The 27,550-nt window shown below is 39.2% G+C and overlaps 1 protein-coding gene across 1 annotated transcript; it reads right to left on the reverse strand.

Moving 5' to 3' along the window:
- Positions 1–728: 728 nt before the first annotated feature.
- Positions 729–27,459, reverse strand: LOC139758635 (mitotic spindle assembly checkpoint protein MAD1-like). Its single transcript, XM_071680162.1, has 14 exons — positions 27,150–27,459; positions 25,842–26,014; positions 24,025–24,192; positions 21,919–21,984; positions 18,333–18,473; positions 17,977–18,107; positions 11,039–11,162; positions 9,185–9,330; positions 8,352–8,496; positions 7,838–8,029; positions 7,386–7,555; positions 4,173–4,339; positions 1,718–1,908; positions 729–1,263 (listed from the first exon to the last, which is right to left on the reverse strand). The coding sequence occupies exons 1-14, from the start codon at positions 27,367–27,369 to the stop codon at positions 1,012–1,014; spliced, it is 2,286 nt and encodes a 761-aa protein (XP_071536263.1). The 5' UTR covers positions 27,370–27,459; the 3' UTR covers positions 729–1,011.
- Positions 27,460–27,550: the final 91 nt, after the last annotated feature.

Consider the following 27,550-nt stretch of genomic DNA (forward strand, 5'->3'; position numbering starts at 1 on the left):
TAGTGGTTCCAACAATGTTGTATGGTTGCGAGGCGTGGGCTATGGATAGAGATGTGCGCAGGAGGATGGATGTGCTGGAAATGAGATGTTTGAGGACAATGTGTGGTGTGAGGTGGTTTGATCGAGTAAGTAACGTAAGGGTAAGAGAGATGTGTGGAAATAAAAAGAGCGTGGTTGAGAGAGCAGAAGAGGGTGTTTTGAAATGGTTTGGGCACATGGAGAGAATGAGTGAGGAGAGATTGGCCAAGAGGATATATGTGTCGGAGGTGGAGGGAACAAGGAGAAGAGGGAGACCAAATTGGAGGTGGAAAGATGGAGTGAAAAAGATTTTGTGTGATCGGGGCCTGAACATGCAGGAGGGTGAAAGGAGGGCAAGAAATAGAGTGAATTGGAGTCATGTGGTATACAGGGGTTGACGTGCTGTCAGTGGATTGAAGCAAGGCATGTGAAGCGTCTGGGGTAAACCATGGAAAGCTGTGTAGGTATGTATATTTGCGTGTGTGGACGTGTGTATGTACATGTGTATGGGGGGGGGGGGGGTTGGGCCATTTCTTTCGTCTGTTTCCTTGCGCTACCTCGCAAACGCGGGAGACGGCGACAAAGTATAAAAAAAAAAAAAAAAAAAAAAAATATCCAAAATTCACTTGGAGAAGTTTCAGGTTAAGAAATTGCACTCTCTGAAGTAACTGTACTGAGTCAATATCATTCCTGAAGGACATACATAATAATTCATTATTTAAAATATTTATTACAAGGGGATTACAAATATCAATAATATTCAGTGATAAGAAATTAGTAATATTCTTACTAAAGGAAGGAATTGTAGCATCTACCTCCTAACACTACAGCATATGGTGGGCCAAAACATCCTCCACATCATTTCCTAATACTTATTAGCATTTACAGATTTTTGATTTGATATAAAAAGTGATATTTCATATATTTCTTTACAGTTGATTTTCTGTTTGAAAATCGTATTTACATATATACATGTTTTCTGTGTTTTATAAATTAATCCAAGATAACCAAATCATTATCATCATCATCCTGTGACAATGGTGGGTTTTCTGCCTCAGCTTCCATTTCCTCATCCTCTTCACTTGAGGACTGAGGACGATCAATTGTTCGCCTGTTGTAAAGGTCAAGAGTAACTGCTGACAAGAAGGCTGGGTAAGATTTTTCATGATGAAGATAAGCATCAATCAAGTCTTCAAGGGTACTTGAAAATTCAGTCTCAAGAAGCTGCAGTCTCTCTGAGGTTTGCTGGAAAAAGAGTTTACAGGTGTCACAATTGTAATGGTAAAATGTTTTAACATTAGAATTTTACTGAAGTTCCTATCTTTCATACTTGTTTGCCATTTCCCATTAAGCACCAGCAACAGACAGAGAACACCTCATCCAATCACGTCCATTCTTTATCTGTCATGCGTAATGCATATAACCCAGAGCCCCCTATCCACAGCTAAGTACCACTTATCTTTCCGTGGTTTCCACTGGTTGCTTCATATGCTGTGGTTTAGTCCAGTGACAGCGTGTCGTCCCCTGTATACCACCTCACTTCAACTTATTCAGTTCAGCAAAGTAAATTATTTAGCAACTGTCCATTAGGTCTTTGACTCTTGAAACATTTGAAAATGGTTGGTATTATATTTGTTTGGGAAAGATTTTGAATATGAAAAAGTTTACACACTAGACAGAAAAACACGATGAAACAAACCTCAAACATGAAGTAGTCATCAGAAGATTCAGCAAATATACTGGAGAGTTTGTAATGACTGTCACCAGAGACATCTACTCTGTAACCTGTAAGTTGGCACATTACTTCACGCATCTCCAAGGACTTCCGTTTGAATGCCTCTATCAGGCGCTTGTTGCATGTTTTCATAGATTTTATTTTTTCCTGGAGTTCTGAAAAAACAACATTAGAGAAATATATTATTCCCCGGAGCTTATATCAAAAGAATGAGATAAAAAAAATTTGCAGGAAAGAAACATACAATTCAGGTATAAGATAAATTAATTTGGTTTTGATAAAAAGTGAGATTTTTCATGATGAAGATAAGCATCAATCAAGTCTTCCAGGGTACTTGAAAATTCAGTCTCAAGAAGCTGCAGTCTCTCTGAGGTTTGCTGGAAAAAGAGTTTACAGGTGTCACAATTGTAATGGTAAAATGTTTTAACATTAGAATTTTACTGAAGTTCCTATCTTTCATACTTGTTTGCCATTTCCCATTAAGCACCAGCAACAGACAGAGAACACCTCATCCAATCACGTCCATTCTTTATCTGTCATGCGTAATGCATATAACCCAGAGCCCCCTATCCACAGCTAAGTACCACTTATCTTTCCGTGGTTTCCACTGGTTGCTTCATATGCTGTGGTTTAGTCCAGTCACAGCGTGTCGTCTCTTGTATACCACCTCACTTCAACTTATTCAGTTCAGCAAAGTAAATTATTTAGCAACTGTCCATTAGGTCTTTGACTCTTGAAACATTTGAAAATGGTTGGTATTATATTTGTTTGGGAAAGATTTTGAATATGAAAAAGTTTACATACTAGACAGAAAAACACAATGAAACAAACCTCAAACATGAAGGGATAGGGATAGGGGAGAAAGAATACTTCCCACGTATTCCCTGCGTGTCGTAGAAGGCGACTAAAAGGGGAGGGAGCGGGGGGCTGGAAATCCTCCCCTCGTTTTTTTGTTTTTTTTTTCCAAAAGAAGGAACAGAGAACGAGGCCAGGTGAGGATATTCCCTCAGAGGCCCAGTCCTCTGTTCTTAACGCTACCTTGCTAACACGGGAAATGGCGAATAGTATGAAAGAAAAAAAAGATAAAAAGTGTGAAAAAACTTTTCTGTGGCTATGTATAAAAAAAATCTGATTGCATAATGAAAAATATTTTCTGACAGCATCAATACTTGTATGATACTTTAACCTTTCAAAAGATCATAGATTTGTTAGACTGATTAACTCAAAAAACTACAAAAAGGATATTACATGAAAACCTGAATGTGCACAACACCCAATAGATTTGGTGATGATATTGGCAAATGACCAGAGTTCTTATCCAGTCTGCAGTTCCTATTATTCAAAAGCACAGATTAAAGAGAAAGAATTAAAATAAGAGGTATACAGGGAGCCTTTGAAGCCTGGACATGTGGGGAGATTTCACTATTTACCTTTAGTTCAGCAAATGTTCAAATTGCATGTCAATGAACTGACATACAAATACCCATAAGTATGAAATATTCATGCAATTTAACCCCTTAACAACTGCAGACAGATAATCACGTGAAGCAACGGATGACTTTAGACAGATATTAGAGTATCAAGTTTCACACCTCCATTTCAAGGCCATGCTCTAACTCTTGGTGATGGCCGATGTGGCAGTGCATTCATCCTCCAGCCATACCAATGAGGGCACATTTTTGTGAGTGTTCTAGGAAGTATACTGAGTGGCCTTTAGCAAGATTTTCAGGAGTAGAAGGTAATCCTCAATTATTTAACAAGAATGATCTGTCTTTGGATTATGTGAAGTGATTTCATGGACACTGACTCTTTCAGCATCAACGATTGACCAAAATGAGGGAGGAGATGGTTTTCTAGCAAAAGCAGTGGCAATCTGCCAGCATCTGTCTGACCCTGACAACAGTGCATCTAAGTTGTGGTAATTTTACAAACTTTTATAGTTTTGCTGTTATAAAAAATATTTCAATGACTCAGAGTGATTACAGCATAAAGTACAACTTAATAATAACCAGTAATCAATATTTTGGGGTATGTAAAATATAAGATAAAACATGCTCAAGACTACTCCCATAACACTTTGGTCTTTCTGTCACCCTTTTTAGAGCACTGTGCTGGAAAATCTACAAAAATTCTACACATTATCATAGTTACAACTGTGGATGAAAATTACTTCTGAGGTTATTTTTTTCATTGTTATATGAATATCTTTGAAACTGCAACTTAAAAGAAAATTTTGAAAGCTGAAATGGAAAACTTATTCAGACATAAAGGGGTTCAATATTGCTGAACTGAATATAAATAGTTCTTGAGATGCATTATACTGCATTATAAATGCAGATATGGATATTAATATTCTAATAACAATTGCATATAAGTATATCTCAATTTGATACACATGTATATCATGAAGATTACTCACCAGACAATTTCTTGCTAGATTGTGCTTCTTTAATAACCTTCTGAGTAATGTCATGTGTCTCACCCTGTTCCAATAGTCGTATGCGCTCCTGCAGGGCCTCATTTTCTGTCTGTAAACGCTGGAGCTCTGTTCCATGATTTTCAATAGCTTTTGAAAGAGGATTGTCCCTGAGATAAAAGAGAAAACAAATCAGTTTCTTAGTTTCCTTATAAACAATTTTCACATCTTAAGATTCTAAAGATATAAATACAACAAAAAAATTCTTAGTCCATCATTCCATATCCAACATCTCTTTTCCTACTCTATAATAAGGGGGCCACACAGATCCTCTTCATACATTGTTACCTCAATGAATTTCTGCTTATAACTCATACACCCTATCATGTGGTTTTCATCATTTTGTCCTTTAAAGATATCGTTTCCCTAAATATGTATTCTCTGACAACTAAGTTACTTTATTTTCGTAAATCCTAAAGTTCATATTACCTTGGTAAGTCTCCTTTTAGTCAAACACTCACAATCTTTGTAAGGAATGATAGCATCCTCTAAAAACTTTTTCTGGTAGTTAGTTACTTTTAACTTCCTGCCCCAGTAGGCCCTTCTATCTTTATAAGGATCATGTAGCACTCAGTAATCTGGCCATGTCCATCGGTCAGGACCATAGTGTTGTGATGTTGTGGATGCATTTATGTGCAGAGTGTAAGGCATTGAGAAATAAGTACTCAAAGTCTTCTTTATGGTGGCTACATCATGGGAAAGAAGGGTCTTCAGATATGTTGAAATAATGTTTGTAGTGGGTAGTGTAGTAGTGATGGAAGACGTTCACAGCATTAGATAGGAGACTGCAACCCATGTTTGTATGGGGAGTTTGGTTTCTAATGAATGCATGTTTAGTGGGATGGAGTTTAAGACTGAACTGGGAGGTCAGTTGTTTAGAGGTTCACAGGTTATTTCACTATGTATGTATTTTCTTAATGTTATATTTTTTTAGGGGTGGTAGGGATTTGTAAGTAGAAGTTCCTGGAGTATGAGGAAAGGGTAAACCTTTTATTTATGCTTTACAAAGTGATTATAGAATGGTTCTGGTGGGAGGGGTCTAGAGTCATTGCACTGAATGCTAAGCATGTTGAGGTGGGACTGTATTGGGAGGACCTTCGTTTCATGTGATGGTGTTAAGTTTTTGTACTTGCTAAGCATCCGGTAATTATACTAAGTGCACCATTTTATGTGGTGCAGCTTTGTTATACTTGTTTTTGAAAGGGTGGAAGGTCAGACAGGTGAGGCATAGTTTAATGTGGAGCAGACAAATCATGTAAAAACCAATAAGCACTAAGCACTACATGCATGTCCACCTATTACTGAATCTCACCCTTCTACCCGCAATCATTTCCACTTGCTCTTTGGACATCTCCTGAAGATGATTTGATGGATTCATATCAAAACATTGATACAACCCTTGAAGGTATCTTACACAACCTCCCCAGTCATGTAAAAAGAAATACTGGACAACTTGAAAAAATAAGAATCTGAAAAATAAAACAGCTACCTAATCATGTTGACAGGAGAACTGTGTGAAGAAATACCAAGAGAGGTTGAGTGTAGAATGGCAAAAGGTGAGAGCAAATGAAGTGAGGGAAATGGGTGAGGATTGGGATGCATTTAGGGAAGCAGTGATGGCATGTGCAAGATATGCATGTGACATGAGAAAGGTGGGAGGTGGGCAGATTAGAAAGGGTAGTAAATGGTGGGATGAAGTAAAGTTGTTAATGAAAGAGAAAAGAGAGGCATTTTGATGATAATTATGAGGAAGGCGTGCAAATGACTGGGAGATGAATAAGAGAAAGTGGCAGGAGGTCAAGAGGAAGGTGGAAGGGTTGAAAAAGAGAGCAAATGAGAGTTGGGGTGAGAGAGTATCATTAAACTTCAGGGAGAATAAAAAGATGTTTTGGAAGGAGGTAAATAATGTGCCTAGGACAAGAGAACAAATGGGAACCAGTGAAGTGACCAAGGGGGAGTGATAACAGGTAGTGATGGAGTCCGTATTTTGAAGGTTGTTGAATGTGTTTAATGACAATAGCAGATGTAGGGTGCTTTGGTCAGGGTGGTGTGCAAAGTGAGAGAGTCAGGGAGACTGGTTTGGTGAAGAAAGAAGTGGTGAAAGCCTTGCAGAAAATGAAATCTGGTAAGGCGGGGGGATTGGATGGCATTGCAGTTGAATTTATTAAGAAAGGGGGTGACTATGATGTTAATTGGTTGGTAAGGATATTCAATGTATGTATGGGTTATGGTGAAGTGCCTGAGGACTGGCAGAAAGCATGTACAGTGCCACTGTACATAGGCAAAGGGGATAAAGGTGAGTGATCAAACTACAGAGGCATAAGTTTGTTAGGTATTCCTGGAAAACTGTAAGGGAGGCTATTGATTGAAAGGGAGAAGGCATATACAGAGCATCAGACTGGGAAGGAGCAGTGTGATTTTAGAAGTGGTAGATGTGTGGATCAGGTGTTTACTTTGAAGAATGTATGTGAGAAATACTTAAGATGGATTTGTATGTGGCACTTATGGATCTGGAGAAGGCATATGATAGGGCTGATAGAGATTCTTTGCAGAAGGTCTTAAGAATATATGGTGTGGGAGGCAAGCAGCATGCAAGGAATAGAGTGAATTGGAGCGATGTGGTATACCGGGGCCAACATGCTGTCAATGGACTGAACCAGGGCATGTGAAGAGCTGGGGTAAACTATGGAAAGTTTTGTTTATCTATGAATACTTAATCTACTCTTTCCTAAATTCACAGCAATGAGACTGGCAGACTCTCAAAACATCTGTATAACTCATCACATCTATTGGTAAATATAATGCTTCAAGTTCTTGTTATAACTAACATTTGATGGAAAGGATAATTAGTAAAAGGAACATATTTATGAAAGAAAAATTAGACCAACCACTAAAACGAGCTGCTATGTAATTCTAGTAAAGACAACCATCATTGGGAAAAAGCCATATGGATAAATGTCCTTTTCCTTTTTGCATGAATACACTTCTTTTACAACTAAGGCTGTGGAAATTTACTCTCTACATGTTAAAAAACAATCTAAAGAAACTGTCTTGATGATGAATTTGTTTAGGATGTGTAGCATTGCTGATGAATTTGTTTATGAATTTTCAAGTGTAGCACTGGAAGTATTACATTGAAAACGGATTGCAACTCACTTGAAATGCAGGACCTTGGTCTTAGTTGGATCATAATCTCCCTTAAGTGCCCGATGCTCTAGCCTCAATTCTAGAACTTCCTTTTCATGAATCAGTTTAGCAATGGTAGCCTCCAGTTCCAAAGCTTTCTTCTCCAAGGAGGATATCTTCTCTGCATCTTCTTTTTTTTGCTATGGGATGGTTACATGTAACTGTTTAATCTATAAGAGGAGCTACAGAAATTAATTATTGAATATTTTCAGCACGACAAAACCTCCCATCGCCATCCTATATCCTTTCTATTCTATCATTTCTATTACTTTCTGGGAATTTCATCTCACTTCATCATAAGTGGATTATATATACAAAAAGTGCCAATAAAATCTAGCCTTAACTGTTTCATGACAGATCCAAAAATAATTTGTCATCAGAAAATATTCTGTCATTAATAAGACATGAAAATGATAATTTACCTGTCCTGTTGGCATTTCCTCAGTCTTATTTTTGTATGAAGTTTCCACTTCACCTTCAAGACGCTGAAGTTCCTGCTTGTACAACTCCAACTGGCCTTCCAGTTTTGTAATTCTCTCTTGACTAACAATAGAATGGTTGATTGTTACCTCTGATTCATAAGATGACAGTATATCCTTCAGGCTATCTCGTTCCTATTATAAAAAAAGAAACAAAAAATTTACTTTCTTCACCACAGACACTGCATTTATGATCATGAGCTTTAACTGTCCATAAAAGGGCAAGCTTTTCCCAAACTTCAGTGGCAAGAACACAGTCTGGAACAATAAAACAGATGGTAGTGCTTCACAATCGATAATAACAGTCAGCAGTGAATCATACCATTTCATATTCGTGCATGCAATCTACAATAGTTGAAACACCAAATACAAGTGAAACTCAACTGCCTTGAAGGAGAGAAAAAAAATTGTTGGTGGTATGATGAAGTGGCAGGTGGTTAATAGTGAAATAAATTACCTTGGTGACGAGGGTCAGCTTCCTCTGGAGCCTTTTGATCAGCTGGGCATTCTGCTGGGTATTACGCTGTTGTTTCTCTAATTTTGTCTTCAAGATTTTCAGCTGCGCCTCTTCTGATGTACGACTGTCTTCTAAGGACTTGTGACTGTGGGATCATAAATCTATTTCTTAGTATCCATTTCCTTCTACTTTGGCAAGCTAGCATCTGGGAGAAATAGGCAGTTACCTAATTGCAAACATTTACTCTCTAATTGTCATATATAATGTACTGAAACTACAGCCTATCACTTACATCTAAGCCTCACAAACTATTCCAAGGTTTACCTTGACTACTTCATTTGACACGGATTAGACCAATGACAGCACATAATCCCTAATACCCCTATATCACATCGATCCCATTCATTGTATCCCATGCACATCATTTACCCTCCTTAATATTCAGGTTTCAACACCCAAATCCATCTTTTACTCATCCCTAAATCTTCTGTGTCTCTCCATCTTACTTTTTCCCTCCTCTTCTTACACAGAGAACCTCTTAATCACTCTTTATTCTCTCAACCCAACCATATGTCAATGTCATTTCAGTGGGCTTTCGTGGTGGTTAGTTGACATTTAGGCCATGGAAACTGTAACCATTGTGGAGGATAATGACTTAACCTCCCAATTTAACTTTGGAATCAATACTGGTTGGAGAACTGGAGATTTTCTTTATGTAACTGGGCTTCCAATGTCATAATCTACTCATATGACTGCAGAGAATAGCATACAATCTTCAAGCTCCATATGTGTCAGAAAAATCAGTTATTCAGAGGAAAGCTACATCAATTTACCTGGCTTGAAGCTGGGCTAAACCATTGGTGAGAATTTGGTCACCTTGTTTAAACTTGGAAAGATGGTGTCTTAACTCCTGTGGTGTAGCTCTGTGTTCAAGCTCTAACTCTTCATTAATGACATTTTCATATTTTTCCAAGGTATCCTGAGGAGAAAAATTAGGTATACAGTAAATGCATCCAATAATAAAGTGTATGGTATACATTATTAAAAACATTAGTAATGTACAAGACTCTTTCACTCAGTTACACTGTATGTAAAGAGTGATTACAAATAAGTTGCTAGTCACTTATGATGGATCCATCCTAAATAACAGGGAATAATTCTTTCTACCCAACAACTTCTGCAAATCATGTCACAAATAATATAATGGAATCCTATCTATATTGCTGAAGGCTATTCCCTCCCAGAACTCCCTCAAAGGGGTGCCCACAGCAATTGAGTCTCCATAACTAGTGAACTCTAGTGCTGCTCCTTAGCCTTTAATGCCTCACCCTTAACAGGCCACTGGCAAAATGCAACTCTACTGTAATGTTTATAGAGGCTCCTACCTAATGTTCATGCTAACTACTTATAACTAATGCTCCTGCCCAATGTTCCTACCAACTACTTCTACCTAATGTTCCTCCCTACTATTTCTGTCGATTGCTCCTACCATTCTGCTGAAAGGCAGGGCTACCACATAGTGCTGTGAGTTAAGAGTTGTCAAGTGTTATGTGTGACAAAGAGAGATTGTAGGTTTGTGGAAAGAATGCCAATAGTCCACATGTGGGTGAAGCAGAAAGAAAAGACAGCTACCTGGATCAGAAGAGTGCAAATCGACAACCACTGAAGTGCTGGCTCAATATGTAGCCGTCACTAACCCTCCTGATACCCAGATGGGTAGTACTGGTAATATACCTCCCTGGTTATTGGCTACCTGCCAACTACCATCTACAATAAATGGACTGATAATTAGGCTACTGAGATCTACTGAAAAAAAATATAAATAGAAGGAGAGCAGAAGAATTTTGTTTCCTATTTCCTACCAACGAATTCATCATCCTCTGACCAGCCATAGTCTCCATAACAAACCCTAAACATCTATTAGTTTTGATTGTGTTCAAGCAGGCAGATCTCATTTCATCATTTGAGGAAGAACCTGAAAAACTAACTTTCCTTGCCTTTAAACAATTACCTACAAGCTCTTTAAACATAACTATTACTTTAAACATCCAATCCTTGACAGAAACAATTACTACCATGCAGCCAGATGACATCAAGTTTTAGTAACTTAGTTTTGTTTTGAAACATTGTTGTTACTTCTTGTAATGTAATATCAATATGTAAATAATGGAGAGTACAACTATAAGAAAAAATTTTGAAAAAGGAGCTTTGTCTGAAAATTAGGGTAGATTTTAGGTGATGGTGAACATAATTACCTTTTCCCAAAATCAAGTTCACAAGTGATGGTTTAAATAATGCATTTCTTTCAGACTGCTCTCATACCTCCAATATAACAACCATAAATATCTATAATCTGATCATTTTCTGTACAAAATATATGACCAAACCATATTACCTCAAATTTCATTACTGTCTTACATGTACATCACCTTCTAAACAAAATCTATAACAAATGCCTGCACTCTCTTTATCATTCAACTTACTGGCATATTTTATGAACATACAATAGTAGTAGTTACATCACCCCTTCAAACAAAGTGATCATAGTATTAGGATGGCTCATAGTTTTAGAGAAATTTTCTTCTCATTACTTTCTCTAAAGCTACAGCAATCTACCTCTCATAACTCTGACATTACGCAGGCAACATCAAGTATCACTAAATGATAATAAGAAAAAGAGAGGCTACCTTGTATAAGTTAACCTCGGCCTGCAGGTAAGCACTTTCTTCACATCGTTTTTCCAGAAGATCTATCTGTTGCTGAGCACTGGTTAGCTTTTCCTCTAAGAGCTCAATGTTCATAGCTGAGTCTCTGTAAACAGTGGATAAGAGAAAAGATAATCAATCACAACAATTCAAAATACTGTTAAGCTAACAATATTTTGTCCACACTTCTTGTGTTAATCTATGGCTTTACTTTGGTCGCATTAATACATACTTTAAAAGAAAACACCAAACGCAAACCATATGACAGAAAACAATTCCCTATGAGAAGAAACTCCATCTTAAAAAGTACTTGCTAATAATACACGTGCCTCAATTGGCATAAATGACAAAATATGGTTTTCATGCACGACATGTGACAGTTAGAGATGATATGCACATATGAGGCCGTTATTCATTTGTTCCTAACACTATCTTGCTGAGGCATGAGAAGAAGAAATTAGTGCAAGAGATTTTTTTTTTTTTTTTTTTTTTTTTTTATACTTTGTCGCTGTCTCCCGCGTTTGCGAGGTAGCGCAAGGAAACAGACGAAAGAAATGGCCCAACCCCCCCCCCCATACACATGTACATACACACGTCCACACACGCAAATATTCATACCTACACAGCTTTCCATGGTTTACCCCAGACGCTTCACATGCCTTGATTCAATCCACTGACAGCACGTCAACCCCTGTATACCACATCGCTCCAATTCACTCTATTCCTTGCCCTCCTTTCACCCTCCTGCATGTTCAGGCCCCGATCACACAAAATCCTTTTCACTCCATCTTTCCACCTCCAATTTGGTCTCCCTCTTCTCCTCGTTCCCTCCACCTCCGACACATATATCCTCTTGGTCAATCTTTCCTCACTCATTCTCTCCATGTGCCCAAACCACTTCAAAACACCCTCTTCTGCTCTCTCAACCACGCTCTTTTTATTTCCACACATCTCTCTTACCCTTACGTTACTTACTCGATCAAACCACCTCACACCACACATTGTCCTCAAACATCTCATTTCCAGCACATCCATCCTCCTACGCACAACTCTATCCATAGCCCACGCCTCGCAACCATACAACATTGTTGGAACTACTATTCCTTCAAACATACCCATTTTTGCTTTCCGGGATAATGTTCTCGACTTCCACACATTTTTCAAGGCTCCCAAAATTTTCGCCCCCTCCCCCACCCTATGATCCACTTCCGCTTCCATGGTTCCATCCGCTGACAGATCCACTCCCAGATATCTAAAACACTTCACTTCCTCCAGCCTCTCACCATTCAAACTCACCTCCCAATTGACTTGACCCTCAACCCTACTGTACCTAATAACCTTGCTCTTATTGACATTTACTCTTAACTTTCTTCTTCCACACACTTTACCAAACTCCGTCACCAGCTTCTGCAGTTTCTCACATGAATCCGCCACCAGCGCTGTATCATCAGCGAACAACAACTGACTCACTTCCCAAGCTCTCTCATCCCCAACAGACTTCATACTTGCCCCTCTTTCCAAAACTCTTGCATTTACCTCCCTAACAACCCCATCCATAAACAAATTAAACAACCATGGAGACATCACACACCCCTGCCGCAAACCTACATTCACTGAGAACCAATCACTTTCCTCTCTTCCTACACGTACACATGCCTTACATCCTCGATAAAAACTTTTCACTGCTTCTAACAACTTTCCTCCCACACCATATATTCTTAATACCTTCCACAGAGCATCTCTATCAACTCTATCATATGCCTTCTCCAGATCCATAAATGCTACATACAAATCCATTTGCTTTTCTAAGTATTTCTCACATACATTCTTCAAAGCAAACACCTGATCCACACATCCTCTACCACTTCTGAAACCACACTGCTCTTCCCCAATCTGATGCTCTGTACATGCCTTCACCCTCTCAATCAATACCCTCCCATATAATTTACCAGGAATACTCAACAAACTTATACCTCTGTAATTTGAGCACTCACTCTTATCCCCTTTGCCTTTGTACAATGGCACTATGCAAGCATTCCGCCAATCCTCAGGCACCTCACCATGAGTCATACATACATTAAATAACCTTACCAACCAGTCAACAATACAGTCACCCCCTTTTTTAATAAATTCCACTGCAATACCATCCAAACCTGCTGCCTTGCCGGCTTTCATCTTCCGCAAAGCTTTTACTACCTCTTCTCTGTTTACCAAATCATTTTCCCTAACCCTCTCACTTTGCACACCACCTCGACCCAAACACCCTATATCTGCCACTCTGTCATCAGACACATTCAACAAACCTTCAAAATACTCATTCCATCTCCTTCTCACATCACCACTACTTGTTATCACCTCCCCATTTACGCCCTTCACTGAAGTTCCCATTTGCTCCCTTGTCTTACGCACCCTATTTACCTCCTTCCAGAACATCTTTTTATTCTCCCTAAAATTTACTGATAGTCTCTCACCCCAACTCTCATTTGCCCTTTTTTTCACCTCTTGCACCTTTCTCTTGACCTCCTGTCTCTTTCTTTTATACTTCTCCCACTCAATTGCATTTTTTCCCTGCAAAAATCGTCCAAATGCCTCTCTCTTCTCTTTCACTAATACTCTTACTTCTTCATCCCACCACTCACTACCCTTTCTAAACAGCCCACCTCCCACTCTTCTCATGCCACAAGCATCTTTTGCGCAATCCATCACTGATTCCCTAAATACATCCCATTCCTCCCCCACTCCCCTTACTTCCATTGTTCTCACCTTTTTCCATTCTGTACACAGTCTCTCTTGATACTTCTTCACACAGGTCTCCTTCCCAAGCTCACTTACTCTCACCACCTTCTTCACCCCAACATTCACTCTTCTTTTCTGAAAACCCATACTAATCTTCACCTTAGCCTCCACAAGATAATGATCAGACATCCCTCCAGTTGCACCTCTCAGCACATTGACATCCAGAAGTCTCTCTTTCGCACGCCTGTCCATTAACACGTAATCCAATAACGCTCTCTGGCCATCTCTCCTACTTACATAAGTATACTTATGTATATCTCGCTTTTTAAACCAGGTATTCCCGATCATCAGTCCTTTTTCAGCACATAAATCTACAAGCTCTTCACCATTTCCATTTACAACACTGAACACCCCATGCATACCAAGAGATATGAGTCAAAACTAAGACAAATGAATGGAAAATATAATTGTGCCTAACAAACTTATGCTGAGAAGAAACTCCATCTTAAAAATTACTTGTATTTTAACTTTCTAAAAGGGGAAACAGAAGAAGGAGTCATGCTGGGAGTGCTCATCCTCCTCGAAGGCTCAGATTGGGATGTCTAAATGTGTGTGGATGTAACCAAGATGAGAAAAAAGGAGAGATAGGTAGTATGTTTGAGGGAAGGAACCTGGATGTTTTGGCTCTGAGTGAGACGAAGCTCAAGGGTAAAGGGGAAGAGTGGTTCGGAAATGTCTTGGGAGTAAAGTCAGGGGTTAGTGAGAGGACAAGAGCAAGGGAGGGAGTAGCACTACTCCTGAAACAGGAGTGGTGGGAGTATGTCATAGAGTGTAAGAAAGTAAACTCTAGATTGATATGGGTAAAATTGAAAGTTGATGGAGAGAGATGGGTGATTATTGGTGCATATGCACCTGGGCATGAGAAGAAAGATCATGAGAGGCAAGTGTTTTGGGAGCAGCTGAATGAGTGTGTTAGTGGTTTTGATGCACGAGACTGGGTTATAGTGATGGGTGATTTGAACACAAAGGTGAGTAATGTGGCAGTTGAGGGAATAATTGGTATACGTGGGGTGCTCAGAGTTGTAAATGGAAATGGTGAAGAGCTTGTAGATTTATGTGCTGAAAAAGGACTGGTGATCGGGAATACCTGGTTTAAAAACAGAGATATACACAAGTATACGTATGTAAGCAGGAGAGATGGCCAGAGAGCATTATTGGATTACGTGTTAATTGATAGGCGCATGAAAGAGAGACTTTTGGATGTTAATGTGCTGAGAGGTGCAACTGGAGGGATGTCTGATCATTATCTTGTGGAGGCGAAGGTGAAGATTTGTAGAGGTTTTCAGAAAAGAAGAGAGAATGTTGGGGTGAAGAGAGTGGTGAGAGTAAGTGAGCTTGGGAAGGAGACTTGTGCAAGGAAGTACCAGGAGAGACTGAATACAGAATGGAAAAAGGTGAAAACAAAGGAGGTAAGGGGAGTGGAGGAGGAATAGGATGTATTTAGGGAAGCAGTGATGGCTTGCGTAAAAGATGCTTGTGGCATGAGAAGCGTGGGAGGTGGGCAGATTAGAAAGCATAGTGAGTGGTGGGATGAAGAAGTAAGATTATTAGTGAAAGAGAAGAGAGAGGCATTTGGACGAATTTTGCAGGGAAATAATGCAAATGAGTGGGAGATGTATAAAAGAAAGAGGCAGGAGGTCAAGAGAAAGGTGCAAGAGGTGAAAAAGAGGGCAAATGAGAGTTGGGGTGAGAGAGTATCATTGAATTTTTGGGAGAATAAAAAGATGTTTTGGAAGGAGGTAAACAAAGTGCGTAAGACAAGGAAACAAATGGGAACTTCAGTGAATGGGGCAAATGGGGAGGTGATAAAAAGTAGTGGTGATGTGAGAAGGAGATCGAGTGAGTATTTTGAAGGTTTGTTGAATGTGTTTGATGATAAAGTGGCAGATATAGGGTGTTTTGGTCGAGGTGGTGTGCAAAGTGAGAGGGTTAGGGAAAATGATTTGGTAAACAGAGAAGAGGTAGTAAAAGCTTTGCGGAAGATGAAAGCTGGCAAGGCAGCGGGTTTGGATGGTACTGCAGTGGAATTTATTAAAAAAGGGGGTGACTGTATTGTTGACTGGTTGGTAAGGTTATTTAATGTATGTATGATTCATGGTGAGGTGCCTGAGGATTGGCAGAATGCTTGCATAGTGCCATTGTACAAAGGCAAAGGGGATAAGAGTAAGTGCTCAAATTACAGTGGTATAAGTCTGTTGAGTATTCCCGGTACATTATATGGGAGGGTATTGATTGAGAGGGTGAAGGCATGTACAGAGCATCAGACTGGGGAAGAGCAGTGTGGTTTTAGAAGTGGTAGAGGATGTGTGGATCAGGTGTTTGCTTTGAAGAAAGTATGTGAGAAATACTTAGAAAAGCAAATGGATTTGTGTGTAGCATTTATGGATCTGGAGAAGGCATATGATAGAGTAGATAGAGATGCTCCGATGAAGGTATTAAGAATATATGGTGTGGGAGGCAAGTTTTTAGAAGCAGTGAAAAGTTTTTATCGAGGATGTAAGGCATGTGTACATGTTGGAAGAGAGGAAAGTGATTGGTTCTCAGTGAATGTAGGTTTGCGGCAGGGGTGTGTGATGTCTCCATGGTTGTTTAATTTGTTTATGGATGGGGTTGTTAGGGAGGTGAATGCAAGAGTTTGGGAAAGAGGGGCAAGCATGCAGTCTGTTGTGGATGAGAGAGCTTGGGAAGTGAGTCAGTTGTTGTTCGCTGATGATACAGCGCTGGTGGCTGATTCATGTGAGAAACTGCAGAAGCTGGTGACTGAGTTTGGTAGAGTGTGTGAAAGAAGAAAGTTGAGAGTAAATGTGAATAAGAGTAAGGTTATTAGGTACAGTAGGGTTGAGGGTCAAGTCAATTGGGAGGTACGTTTGAATGGAGAAAAACTGGAGGAAGTGAAGTGTTTTATATATCTGGGAGTGGATTTGGCAGCAGATGGAACCATGGAAGCGGAAGTGAATCATAGGGTGGGGGAGGGGGCGAAAATCCTGGGAACCTTGAAGAATGTGTGGAAGTCGAGAACATTATCTTGGAAAGAAAAAATGGGTATGTTTGAAGGAATAGTGGTTCCAACAATGTTGTACGGTTGCGAGGTGTGGGCTATGGATAGAGTTGTGCGCAGGAGGGTGGATGTGCTGGAAATGAGATGTTTGAGGACAATATGTGGTGAGAGGTGGTTTAATCAAGTAAGTAATAATAGGGAAGAGAGATGTGTGGTAATAAAAAGAGTGTGGTTGAGAGAGCAGAAGAGGGTGTTTTAAAATGGTTAGGTCACATGGAGAGAATGAGTGAGGAAAGATTGACCAAGAGGATATATCTGTCAGAGGTGGAGGGAACGAGAAGTGGGAGACCAAATTGGAGGTGGAAAGATGGAGTGAAAAAGATTTTGAGTGATCGGGGCCTGAACATGCAGGAGGGTGAAAGGCGGGCAAGGAACAGAGTGAATTGGATTGATGTGGTATACCAGGGTCGACGTACTGTCAATGGATTGAACCAGGGCATGTGAAGCGTCTGGGGTAAACCATGGAAAGTTCTGTGGGGCCTGGATGTGGAAAGGGAGCTGTGGTTTCGGTGCATTATTACATGACAGCTAGAGACTGAGTGTGAATGAATGGGGCCTTTGTTGTCTTTTCCTAGCACTACCTCGCACACATGAGGGGGTTGTTATTCCATGTGTGGCGAGGTGGCAATGGGAATGAATAAAGGCAGACAGTATGAATTATGTACATGTGCTTATATGTATATGTATACATTGAGATGTATAGGTATGTATATTTGCGTGTGTGGACGTGTATGTATATACATGTGTATGTGGGTGGGTTGGGCCGTTCTTTCGTCTGTTGCCTTGCGCTACCTCGCTAACGCGGGAGACAGCGACAAAGCAAAATCAATAAATAAGATAAAACTTATGCTGAATAAAAAATCTAGATTAATGTTAACCTTTTCATCAGAATAAGCATTTGCAGAATCCATATGACATGATGCAAATGTGGTCTAAGCAAAATAAAAATTTTTCCTGTACATGAGCACATAATTTTTAATGAAAGTGTGAATTCTTTTATAACACTGTACATAAAGTTTTCCTTAACATCCAAGAAAAATTACTTTCAAATATCTATAAAACACACCTCAGAAACTTATTGTTTTCCTTTAACTTGGTTAATTCCTTCTCAAGGACTGGCAGCTTTTGTACAGTCAATCTGAAGATGTCAGCCTTTTTTTCAAGTGACTCCACCTCTTCCTGACGCATCTCAAGTCCCTGTTTTTTGTTTTTTCATATTTGAAAATTATATATAAAATACATAACCACCACTAAAGACAATCATGCATATTCCATCAAAAATTCCCTCAATCAAAAATATATATAGCACCTGATCAACAAATTCAAGTCTTTAGCTTAAAATTTTTTGACAATATAAATTAAATATTTATACATCTCACTTCAACTCAAAAAAACTACGACTACAAATAAAACAAGTTTTACCTTAATTTTTGCCTTAGCTTGATCAAGCTGTAATGTTAAAGTTTCTGACTGCAGCTGGTTGACTTCTGCCTCTTTCAACTTTTGCTTTGTTTCAGCTAACTGTTGCTCCACTTCTTCTGCATGAGACTCAGCTAATGTCACCTTCAGTAAAGATGTTAATAACCTGAATCTATTTATTCACTTTGTTTATCTATCTACCAACAACTACCTAAGCCAAATCCTGTAATCCTTGATGAGCATTTTCAAAACACCTAAACAAAACAACCTCTTTAAAATTCACACATTGCCAAAATCAATCAGTACATCCTATTTAACACTTTAAAGTTACCAAGGCATCACATCCAAACCCATAAGTGTCAAACATATGTGGTCCTTTTCCTATTCATTCAACTTATCGTCAAGGTCCTTCCCCAAAAAAGCAACTTCATCCTTAACACTTTCAAACATCCTTAGAAGACCAAATCTATGTAGTTTACTATAAACATTCCCATGCACTTCAGTACACAGCTCCAGGAATCCCTGTCAAACAAGTAAGAACCTATATTACAGTTCAGCAAATTCCTCTACAGCCAATGCATTCATCATCTTTTAATTACTTCCAAATCAATCTTATTTGTCTATTTTTTTCATATTTTACATTCAAATACCTGTTCTTAATACAAATAACTGTTGATCATTGTATGAATATCTTCTTTTGCTCATTACACCATTATTTTTCAGAAGAGTTAACTCTTATTCAAGCTGAATAATTCTTGAAGGGGAGAACTCCTGCTGCCACTCTCTACCTGTGTAAAACTATATAGTCTATTTCATTATACTTGATCACTGTTTCCTGCATCAAAGAGGTATCACCAGGAAACAGACAAAGAAAGACCATCCAATCATATACATACACATACATATACATACACATACATGGATGGGGTTGTTAGGGAGGTGAATGCAAGAGTTTTGGAAAGAGGGGCAAGCATGAAGTCTGTTGTGGATGAGAGAGCTTGGGAAGTGAGTCAGTTGTTGTTCGCTGATGATACAGCGCTGGTGGCTGATTCATGTGAGAAACTGCAGAAGCTGGTGACTGAGTTTGGTAAAGTGTGTGAAAGAAGAAAGTTAAGAGTAAATGTGAATAAGAGCAAGGTTATTAGGTACAGTAGGGTTGAGGGTCAAGTCAATTGGGAGGTAAGTTTGAATGGAGAAAAACTGGAGGAAGTAAAGTGTTTTAGATATCTGGGAGTGGATCTGGCAGCGGATGGAACCATGGAAGCGGAAGTGAATCATAGGGTGGGGGAGGGGGCGAAAATCCTGGGAGCCTTGAAGAATTTGTGGAAGTCGAGAACATTATCTCGGAAAGCAAAAATGGGTATGTTTGAAGGAATAGTGGTTCCAACAATGTTGTATGGTTGCGAGGCGTGGGCTATGGATAGAGTTGTGCGCAGGAGGGTGGATGTGCCGAAAATGAGATGTTTGAGGACAATGTGTGGTGTGAGGTGGTTTGATCGAGTAAGTAATGTAAGGGTAAGAGAGATGTGTGGAAATAAAAAGAGCGTGGTTGAGAGAGCAGAAGAGGGTGTTTTAAAATGGTTTGGGCACATGGAGAGAATGAGTGAGGAAAGATTGACCAAGAGGATATATGTGTCGGAGGTGGAGGGAATGAGGAGAAGAGGGAGACCAAATTGGAGGTGGAAAGATGGAGTGAAAAAGATTTTGAGTGATCGGGGCCTGAACATGCAGGGGGGTGAAAGGCGGGCAAGGAACAGAGTGAATTGGATCGATGTGGTATACCGGGGTTGACGTGCTGTCAGTGGATTGAATCAGGGCATGTGAAGCGTCTGGGGTAAACCATGGAAAGCTGTGTGGGGCCTGGATGTGGAAAGGGAGCTGTGGTTTCGGGCATTATTGCATGACAGCTAGAGACTGAGTGTGAACGAATGAGGCCTTTGTTGTCTTTTCCTAGCGCTACCCCGCACACATGAGGGGGGAGGGGGATGGTATTCCATGTGTGGTGAGGTGGCGATGGGAATTAATAAAGGCAGACAGTGTGAACTGTGTGCATAGGTATATATGTATGTGTCTGTGTGTGTATATATATGTGTACATTGAGATGTATAGGTATGTATATTTGCGTGTGTGGACGTGTGTGTATATACATGTGTATGGGGGTGGGTTGGGCCATTTCTTTCGTCTGTTTCCTTGCGCTACCTCGCAAATGCAGGAGACAGCGACAAAGCAAAATAAAAAAAAATAAATAATAAAACATATTACATATACATATCAACATACACATAAAAAGCCATATACATACATACACATGTACATATTCATACTTACTTGCCTTCATCCATTCCCAGCACAACCCTGCCCCACAGGAAACAGCATCGCCACCCCTGCAACTGGGAGGTAGCACCGGGAAAAGAGACAAAAAAGGCCGCATTCATTCACACTCATGTGTAATGCACTGAAACCACACCCAGGCCCCACAGACCCATCCATGGTTTATCTTAGATGCCTCACATACCCTGGTTCAGTCCCATGGCAGCAAGTCGACCCCAGTATACACATTGTTCCAATTCACTCTATTCCTTGCATGCCCCTCACATTCCTGCATGTTCAGGCCCTGATCACTCAAAATCTTTTTCACTCCATCCTTCCACCCCTATTTGGTCTCCCACTTCTCTTTGTTCCCTCCACTTCTAACACATATATCCTCTTTGTCAACCTTTCCTTACTCATTCTCTTCATATGTCCAAACCATTTCACCACATCCTCTTTTGCTCCCTCAACCACACTCTTTTTATTACCACACATCTCTCTTACCCTTTCATTACTTACTCCATCAAACCACCTCACACTACATATTGTCCTCAAACATTTCATTTCCAACATCAACCTTCCTCTGTGCAACCCTATCTATAGCTCATGCCTCGCAACCATATATTATCGCTGGAACTACTATTCCTTCAAACATACCCATTTTCACTCTGAAATAACATTATCTCCTTCCACACATTCTTCATTGCTCCCAGAACCTTTGCCCCCTCCCCCACCCTATGACACTTCCACTTTCATTAAATATCTTACCTAAATGGTGCTTATCACATCATACTTTTTTCTCCTAATGCACTTCACATTTTTTCCAGACTGCATAATCACTGAACTATCAGATCACTTTGGCTGGAAAACACTAACATGAGAAAGGCATGGGTTTTATCCTTGTTACCACTGTTGATTCAGCTACACTCAATTGACACCATGGGGTTCATGGACTCAAAACAATGTCTATGAATTCAACTGTAAAAAATTTCTTATATTTAAATTTTATCTTTTTCCACTCCCTTGTTTATCTTCCCCTGGCTCCTAACTTCTGCCTTCTTGGTAACTATTTGCAGAGAAAACTGCATAAACCAGCGAACCAAATCCAAAATCACCCCTTCCCTTACCCTAAGCCTATACACAAGGACCTTTCCTACAACAGAAAGTCAGACACTTTAAATAAAGCCAGCATTTTGAGACTTCTAATAAGATATCAAATATAAAACAAGCAAAATATCTCTGTTAATTCAGCATAAAGAAGATTCAAACAAACTCTAACCTTCGAAGAAGATTCAGCTGCTTCTGTTTCCAGACTTAACACTTTTTCTTGAAGATTTGCAACTTCCTGTTGAAGATAATCAAGTAGGAATGATTTTTGTAACATGCAGAGGTCTCCAATACTTTCAAAGTCCACTCATACTGGCAATCATTCCCATACACAAGTGTATCTACATTTCCTACTGAATGTATTATCCTATGAAAGCTATAAATTAGAGCCCATTGGTTTAAAATCACAGACTAAAGGTTCAAACCTCTTACCATAGCATTCACTCACAGGCAAATTTGATTTCTTTTACAAACCAATTTGTCACTTAAGTTTTACTATATTTACAATTCACTTTAACAGAAGCATATAAAAAGTAAACTAGAATGAAAATATTACAGTGAAATTTGCTTTCATGATGCAAGTACTTCAAACAGTAGTACTACTTACCAAATGTGTACAAGTAATGTATAAGAAAATGCTCCACTCTAATCTTGTCTTTACTAACAGCACAAATAATCTGGAAATTCCATCATGCAATGAAAAAAAAAAAAAATGAAATGATAGAGTAGCATTCAAAAGTAAGCAAAAATACACCAAAAATGATGACATTATTACCTTTATGTTGGCCTGCTCCAATGCTAAGTGAGTGCTAAAAGGAGTTCAAATGATATGCCTGATGCTCTTGATAAGTCATGAAGATGACATTTCTTTCTTTCTAATCTTACTACTAAGCTTGTTTTCCAACTGTAACTTTTTTTTATATACAGGTACAGTATTGATGGCAAACAATATGAATATGTCTTGGAAGATTCATAAAAAGGTGTGTGTGTGTGTGTGGGAGGGGGTATTAAAGGCATTGTTTCTTTCTTTATACTTAACACTTAACTATAATTTTTCATACACAATGAAGTGGGGGGTGGCAATGCTGTTTCCTGTGGGGTGGGGTAGGGACAGGAATGGATGAAGGCAAGCAAGTATAAATATGTATATGTGTATATATGTAAATGCCTGTAAGGATCACGTAGTGCCTGAAGATTGGCAGAATGCATGCATAGTACCATTGTACAAAGGCAAAGAGGATAAAGATGAGCATTCTAATTACATAGGCATAAGTTTGTTGAGTATTCCTGGGAAATTATATGGGAGGGTATTGAATGAGAGGGTAAAGGCATGTACGGAGCATCAGACAAGGGAAGAGCAGTGTGGTTTCAGAAGTGGTGGAGGATGTGTGGATCAAGTGTTTGCTTTGAAGAATGTATGTGAGAAATACTCAGAAAGAGATGGATTTGTATGTAGCAGTTATGGATCTAAAGAAGGCATATGATAGGGTTGATAGAAATGCTTTGTGGAAGGTTTTAAGAGTATATGGTGTGGAAGGTAAGTTTCTAAAAGCAGTGAAAAGTTTTTACCAAAGATGTATGGCTTGTGTACAAGCAGGAAGAGAGGAAAGTGGTTGGTTCCCAGTGAATGTCGGTTTGCGGCAGGAGTGTGTGATGTCCCCATGGTTGTTTAATTCATTCATGGCTGGGGTGGTTAGGAAGGTGAATGCAAGAGTTTTGGAGAGAGGGACAAGTATGCAGTCTGCTGTGGATGAGAGGGCTTGGGAAGTGATTCAGTTGTTGTTCGCTGATGATACGTATAGCGATGGTGGCTGATTCGGGTGAGTAAGTGCAGAAGTTGGTGACCGAGTTTGGTTAAGTGTGTGAAAGAAGAAAGTTAAGAAAATATGAATAAGAGCAAGGTTATTAGGTTTAGTAGGGTTGAGGGACAAGTTAACTGGGAGGTAAGTTTGAATGGAGAAAAAGTGGAGGAAGTGAAGTGTTTTAGATATCTGGGAGTGGACTTAGCAGGGGATGGAACCATGGAAGCAGAAGTGAGTGACAGGGTGGGGGAGGGGGCAAAGGTAATGAGAGCATTGAAGAATGTGTGGAAGGCAAGAACGTTATCTCAGAGAGCAAAAATGGGTATGTTTGAAGGACATACCCATTTGAATAGTGTTTGAATAGTGTATGATTATAAGTCAGCTACAAATGGTGGTAATTAATCAAACTTGTACATCAACTGGAAATTACACCACAGAAACTCATCGTTCTTAGTAATGAAAAAATCCTCTCCCACCTCACGTAGTTTGCTGCACTGTTCAAGATGTTCTTGCTGCATCTTAAGCATCTTGGTCTCAATGTCCAAGCTGGTAGTACTGCATTCTCTTTTCATCTTGCCTGCTTTCTCCTTAGCCTCACATTCACGACTTTGAAGCTGTTTTACTTTGTGCTGCAAATCATCAATCTGAAAACACAAGCAATATTTCTATAGGATCTTTAAGAATGAAAGGCAATTGCTATTTCAAAACCGAAGTAAGTAAGCCTTGTCGACAAGGTTACTAAATGATTATGTGAATGGTGCACAAGTGGTTACGAGAAAAGGATGTGTAATGCAACATTGTCCACCAGTGTGCTGCAAAAAGCTCCTAAGTACTATGCCATTAAGTAAGAACTTTTTTCCATAACAGCACCCTATTTCCTTACCAGAGATGGCCATGATTTGGTTCTGGTTTACACGTCCTTTGTTGACCACAAAAATAAAAAAGCTAGAATATAACTGGTGTAAAGACTGATTCAGAGGCATGGGGAAACCGCAATGATCTAGGTGTATATACCTGTGGTAATGATGAGGAGGTGTAGAGGGTATACCTTACTTTTGGAGGCTCTTCTACCCCAGCAACTCATTCTGCACCAAACTGCCATGTTGCTTCTTTGTTCACTCATGCTGTTTGAAGATGCTGCTATAAGTTTGCAATTCATCCACATCCTGCTGATCTGGGAAACTTAGCGGATATCTGTCTAGGTTCTCTTTTAACTTCAGCACAAATGACACCAGACAATGAATTAAACAGTTTTCGACTTCAGATGTTTGCAATGATTCCTCTTACTACACTTACTGCTTTTTTCATATTAAGGTCATGGTCACGAAACTGATGCTAGGGAAAATGTGTTCATTAGGATGACACTGAAGAACACATTATATGGGTAGCTCCATCACACACTAAGAGGCAAAACTAACAATAATACTCTTCAGCAATAAAAATACTGCCAATCAGAGGCAAGTGAGATAACAAACTTTAAAAAATGTAGAAAGATCACTCACAGCCCACTTAAACTTCCTGACTTATGAGACCAAGAGAACTCCCTTCAGTACAGATTAGATACATCATAACTTACACAAAAGGAAATCTTAAACAGCATGCTTTTCCAATGTACACTGAAAAATGATTCATTACTGGCATTGAGAAGCAAGGATGATTTTGTAAAATATTAACATTAGGTGGACACTGGTACAAGAAGATGGTAGGAACATGAGGTAGGAGCCTTTGAAAACACTGCACTAGAGTTGCCCTCTGCTAGTGGCCTGTTAAGGGTGAGGCACTAAAGGCTAAGAAGCAGCACTGGAGTTCAGCAGTTATGGAGACTCCTTTGCTCTGGCCGCCCCCTCAAAGGAGTTACTGGAGGGAACAGATGTCCGATATATAATGTAAATTCAGATATAGATATATAGTTAGAGAGATAGATCAACATAAAATCAAAGGAATTCCTAGAATAAGAGAAAACACAGCAAACATCTACGATCTAAAACTAATCAGCTTATAACCGGCATGTACTAGATACCTCTTGGATTGCCAGCTGCTAGATAACTTCAAAAACCCACTCAACAGGTACTTACAAAGAGCACCTAACGAGCCAAGCTGTAGTTAGTATGTTGGTCTACATTAGCTCATGGTCCTAAAAAGCATGACTGAAGAAAGAAGCAAAAATACAGCTTGATTCCAAACCAAGCTAGGGAAGATGACAAGCTTTTGAAAATACCATAAGAAATATGTACAATATACCTCCTCTTTAATATGTCAGGAAAGCATTAACCATACAGTGAATACACCTTACCAGCTCTTTATCTCTATGCTGCTTCCGTCTCAAAGTCTCAACTTCAGCATCCCTCTCAAGATTTATCTTTTTGTTTGATACTTCTACATCATGCAGACGACCCTCCAGTCTTGATATTTTTGCTCGTGAGGTGACAATCTCGCTATCTTTCTCCCTAAATTTCTTTGTGATATCTAGGGAAGAAATATATATAAAATTAAACTTAGGATGTAAGTTTTTCTGAAAAAAGTGCATAATTACATAGAGTATTCTAAAGATCAACATCTTTATACAGAATTTACATAAAATTATAATGGCAAGCAGGTTTTAGTATTTCAGAATTACATCAAGACAAATTAATGATGATTTTGAATAAGGAATATTTTCAATCATTATTTGTTAAAAGCTAAGAGTATGTATATAAAGTGGACAAATTTAAAAGGAGGGCCTTGCTGCTGTTCAGAAGATATGACTAACCCTAGCAACCAACCTCTTCAGGTTACAGGGGACAACGGACAATATGGAACTAAAGTACACCTAAGAAGATTTTACTATGATCTGGAAAGTGTTTCTCTATATCCAAAATTGGCAAGTGAAAGGTTAAAAAAAAAATCACTAACAGATTCACTTTAAAATGTCAGAGAAAACTGAAATGGAAACCAATGATATTAAAGTGAAAAGCAAGAGATAAGGACAGATTGATTAGCTGAAAAATGAAAAATTTTGTATACATCAGCAGCAGAAACTAGGGCTTACAGACTTTCTGATCACAATGAGTCCAAGCTGCAGGTATGGTGAATGCCATATGGCTTACCTCCAAAATTTTGGTTCACATAAAGTGGCACATTTGTAACTGCATAGTTTTTCTCCCCATCTTTTTTTCCCATGTGATGATTTGGCAAACACCTGCTAACCTAAAAATACTAGTTTATATCACAAGGTTCATCTTGATCATAAACTACCACACTTTCTGAAATGCTTAAACCTTTAAATAAATAATGTGTCTTTGATCAATCCGAACTCTTGTTGTCCTTGGATTATAATTCGACTTTTGTCAACAGCTGTATATAATTTCCTCAGAACATTATCTAATCATTCTCTCTGAATTTTGAAATGCACACAAAGCTCCCCTGTCATGCTCTGGTGGCTGCAACAACTTCATCACCAATAACTATTATGTGTAATTTTTCGTCTATATCATCTGTAACATGGATCTTATTCACCAGATTACTAAATATTGAATCAATGTTTCTCATTGTTAGGAAGGAACTTTTGATGATAACCCAGCTAAATTCAGTCTGGGAAAAGAAAAATATTTCCTCGACTTACCAAAGCCAGCAATGGATTCAAGCTGTCTTTTCCTTGACCCTTCATGACTGAGCCTGGACTCATCCAAGCTACTCGCGTCACTCTGAGCTTCAGAGAAATTGAGACGTCGAGCGCTTCCTACTCGTAGGCAAGAGTCCCCAAGCCTTTTACCGCTGGTTAAGAACTGATTGAAGTCCTTCAGTGTCTTGACGACTATCGTTGGCTCCGGTGACACATCCATGGTGGAAATAAATGTGTTTCTAACGAGCAGGAGTGGAGTTGAGCTCAGGTTACCTTACCAGTTACTCAATGTTTGTTTTACTGTCTAGGTCGGTCACACACAGACCTCAACTTTACGTTATTAGATTTTCCCATGAAACAAACAATGTATCACATCATCAAAGGAAAAGCTAGGATTTTTA

Source organism: Panulirus ornatus, chromosome 31 (assembly GCF_036320965.1).
Source record: "Panulirus ornatus isolate Po-2019 chromosome 31, ASM3632096v1, whole genome shotgun sequence".
Taxonomy (NCBI): domain Eukaryota; kingdom Metazoa; phylum Arthropoda; class Malacostraca; order Decapoda; family Palinuridae; genus Panulirus; species Panulirus ornatus.